The sequence below is a fragment of the Castanea sativa genome, chromosome 4, assembly GCF_040712315.1.
Source record: "Castanea sativa cultivar Marrone di Chiusa Pesio chromosome 4, ASM4071231v1".
Taxonomy (NCBI): Eukaryota; Viridiplantae; Streptophyta; class Magnoliopsida; order Fagales; family Fagaceae; genus Castanea; species Castanea sativa.
This window is the reverse complement of record NC_134016.1, coordinates 28,845,073-28,848,589: the sequence shown is the minus strand read 5'-3', so window position 1 is coordinate 28,848,589 and position 3,517 is coordinate 28,845,073. Positions and strand designations below refer to the sequence as shown.

Sequence of the window (3,517 nt, the reverse complement as noted above, 5' to 3'; positions counted from 1 at the left end):
TTACCATGTATATGTTTGAGATTGTGGTCTTGGGATTTGGTAGTGAGAATGAAGTGGTTGAGGAAGTGTTCAGTTTTAGAAATAAAGTCTACTTTTATCAATATTTTATTTTATTATTTTATATATTAAATTTATAATATGGTATAGACTCCTAGAAATTTCTAATATCTTTGCAATCACAATCTCATATATATATATATACACACACACACACTTAATAGTCGGAAACTACTTCTAGGATATATAAAAATTATAAAATATGAATTAAGAAAATTAAGTTTCAAAGTATTCAACAATATTATGGGAAACATCATAAATACTATATAACAAAATGATTATTATATATGGGTCTTAAAAAAATTGAAGATTATTTTCAACGGAAATTATCAAGCATCGCACATCAAACGGAAAATTATCTAGTTAAATTAATGGTGGATCTATCATGTATGTGAGAAAATTGAGCACTACATCACTGTTCTTTAGGAATACTAATGATTTTCCAAACTTTAGAGTTTTTTTTTTATGTCATACTGTTTAGTAGGTTACATATTTGCAGTAGATTGCATGTGTTTGTACAACTCTTAATGAACCAATTAGTGACTTAAACAGAATAAGAACAAAAACTCTTTCTTAGTAGCGGGCATCCAAAGCAACCTCCAAAGCCAAACCCCAAGCCATTCCTTACTTTACCATAGCTTTCTTAACTATCAAGCGTAGAACCTCCTCAGCTTATATATAACTCGTTGAAAATATTATCATCAGCACATAGACACTAACTTCTGAAAATAACCATGACAGGTCATGGTTCATCATATTCTGAATACGATACATCACGTTCAACAAAGCTGTTTGGACGTGTAAGGCCAATACATGAAGTTCTCGGAGGAGGAAAAGGTACTGTCTATTATTATAGTCAATCTGTTCTGATGGCATAGCTTGATATATATGGTGAAGTTGGCTTTCCCTCTTTGTCTCATGAAGAAAATTAGTATCAAAATTTTTGGCATTTTAAATTATGCACCATGCATTATGTTTTGACAACTAGCAGTAGTAGTGGTGAACATGAATGACTTGCAATGTTGTGAAGAAAGTTAAATGTGAATAGTATTCTATTCAGCTTTAAGTTATATTGATTATCAATATCCTAGGATTGCCATCTGGTAACAGATCTCAAATCTATTTTGCTATTTAAGTTTAGATTGCATATGAATCATAATCATAACCGTCAATTAGGAGTAAAGCTCAAGGTGGTTGATGAGATTTTGACACATAATTGTCAAAGATACTTTGTTAATTAAATACTCTATTTTATTTTTGTGACTTTTATCTAGTAAGAATTTGTAAGGATGAAGCTTGTGTGTGCCTTGTTGCAATAGACATAACACATTGGACAGGTGTCTAGTTTTGGATACATGTCCGCATTGTAGTGTGTCCAATGCAAAAAATACTGGACACAAGCTGTATTCAATTTGTAAAATCTCATATATAATAAATTACTGATTGTCCTAAAAGTTTAAAATACTTATAAATGGTAAATTTTATCAGTTAACCAATATTTTATCGTATAAGAGTATGAACAAATGTTTCCAATATATCTGAGTAGAAGAACATATTTTAGCATAATACTATATTTAATTGTAGTTTTCCAATGAATTGCTATGACATGCTGCTGCTAACTAAATATTTCCTATGGTTACATATATAGCTTCATCTAGTTAGCATCATTGTCACGATCCTGATAAACTAGAAATTGAATTTGCAGTCGCCGATGTGTTGTTATGGAAGAATTGGAAAGTATCAGGTGCACTTTTGATTGGAATGACATTCATATGGTTTCTTTTTGAAGTTGTCAAGTACAATTTCGTTACCCTTCTCTGTCACATCGCCATCACCACATTGCTCGTTTTCTTCATATGGTCCAACAGTGCAGATCTTTTCAAATGGTACTTCGTTTTTTCGCTAACTAGATGATGTATATACTAACACTATTTTACAGCTACTGCATTTGTAAACGGATTTTGTATCAACATAGTAACACTAGTTAAATATCATCACCAGTATTTGTGATGAATCTTGGTTTGGAGATAAATATATTTTTTTTGGTATTAAAAACCCATAAAAAATTCACTAGGCATGCCACAAATGGAGTTCGAATTACGTTGATGATTAAACCAATACACACAATTCACCCTAAAAAACAAAGATATAATTTGACATTCATAAGTATAGTCCAATATTGAGCTATGTCATATATTTCAAAATCAAGAATTTTCCATTGAGGTGTTTGACAGAAAAAAAAAACTAAAGAAGCTAATTACATAGGATGAAGATTTTTTTTTTCTTGAGAAAGTTTATCCAACGCATCTCCTTTATCTTAACTACTAAATTTTCTTCAGGAATCCTCCCAATATCCCAGAAAATATCTTGCATGAGTCTGAAATGAGAGAAATAGCTTCCACCTTCCACATAAGATTCAACCAGTTTTTGTCGAAGTTCCTAGAGATTGCATACGGAAGAGATCAGATACCACTCTTCTTTTTGGTATATAAGTAAACCATTTTTCCTCTATTAGACTGAAATTCAACACAATTAATTATTACTCCTATATATATAAGGTCTCCCTTTATAAATTTTCAGGCAATTGTTTCTCTCTATGCATTATCAGTGGTTGGAAACTATTTCAGCTTCCTGAATCTCCTTTATTTGGGTAAGAAATCGTCACTTTTTTTCTTCTTTGTCCATGATGTCACATAATTAATTCAAGCTACGAGCTAAATTGGTCTTTCTATTCGCTGTATTGTGTGCATGAAGGCATTCTTAGCATGGAAACACTGCCATTTCTGTATGATCGATATGAGGACTATGTTGAATATTTTGTCGGCGAAGTGATCCAAGACTTGAAGAGGAAGTACAAAACGATTGATTCGAAGTTCCTGAACAAAATTCCAAGAGCGCCTGTGAAAGAAAAGAAAATCAGATAAAGATTGTGACCGCACAAATCATCATGTATATAATCACTTATATTCTTCTTATAGGAGCCATACATTCTTAAGAAAAAAAAATCTAGTCAAAATAAACAGTCATGATCATAACTTTTGAAAGTTTGTATCATGAAAGTGGGGAAATTCTATAGTTACCTGTAAATAATAATATTATGGTAAAGATAAAAGAGAGGTATAAGGCCTTCAAATTTATGTCAACTTTAGAGAGGACCAAAATGTTCTTCAGTTTTATGGGTTAAGTTTTCTGAATTACAGGTGCCCGTTTGTCCGTTTGTCTAGTAAACGATGCACAAACTCGATCTAGACAACTGAAATGATCATTTCAGATGTCTAGATCGAGTTTGTGCATCGTTTATTTGCTAATCCATTTTGAATAAATAGGTTATAACACCACACCATGTTGTGTTGCTCAAATGATCACCCCCTTAGCCTTCTCGGTATAACCCAATTGGAAAGTTGGTTTTTTTTTTTTTTTTGGGGGGGGGATAAATTGGAATGTTGGTATTGAATACACA

The 3,517-nt window shown here is 31.8% G+C and overlaps 1 protein-coding gene across 1 annotated transcript; it reads left to right on the top strand.

Annotated features, from left to right (window-relative positions):
• Nucleotides 1-701: 701 nt before the first annotated feature.
• On the top strand, nt 702-3,200 carry LOC142632052 (reticulon-like protein B9). The gene is made up of 5 exons (XM_075806475.1): nt 702-894; nt 1,763-1,943; nt 2,397-2,541; nt 2,638-2,707; nt 2,812-3,200. Exons 1-5 carry the CDS (start codon nt 792-794, stop codon nt 2,979-2,981), a joined length of 669 nt encoding a protein of 222 aa, XP_075662590.1. The 5' UTR covers nt 702-791; the 3' UTR covers nt 2,982-3,200.
• Nucleotides 3,201-3,517: the final 317 nt, after the last annotated feature.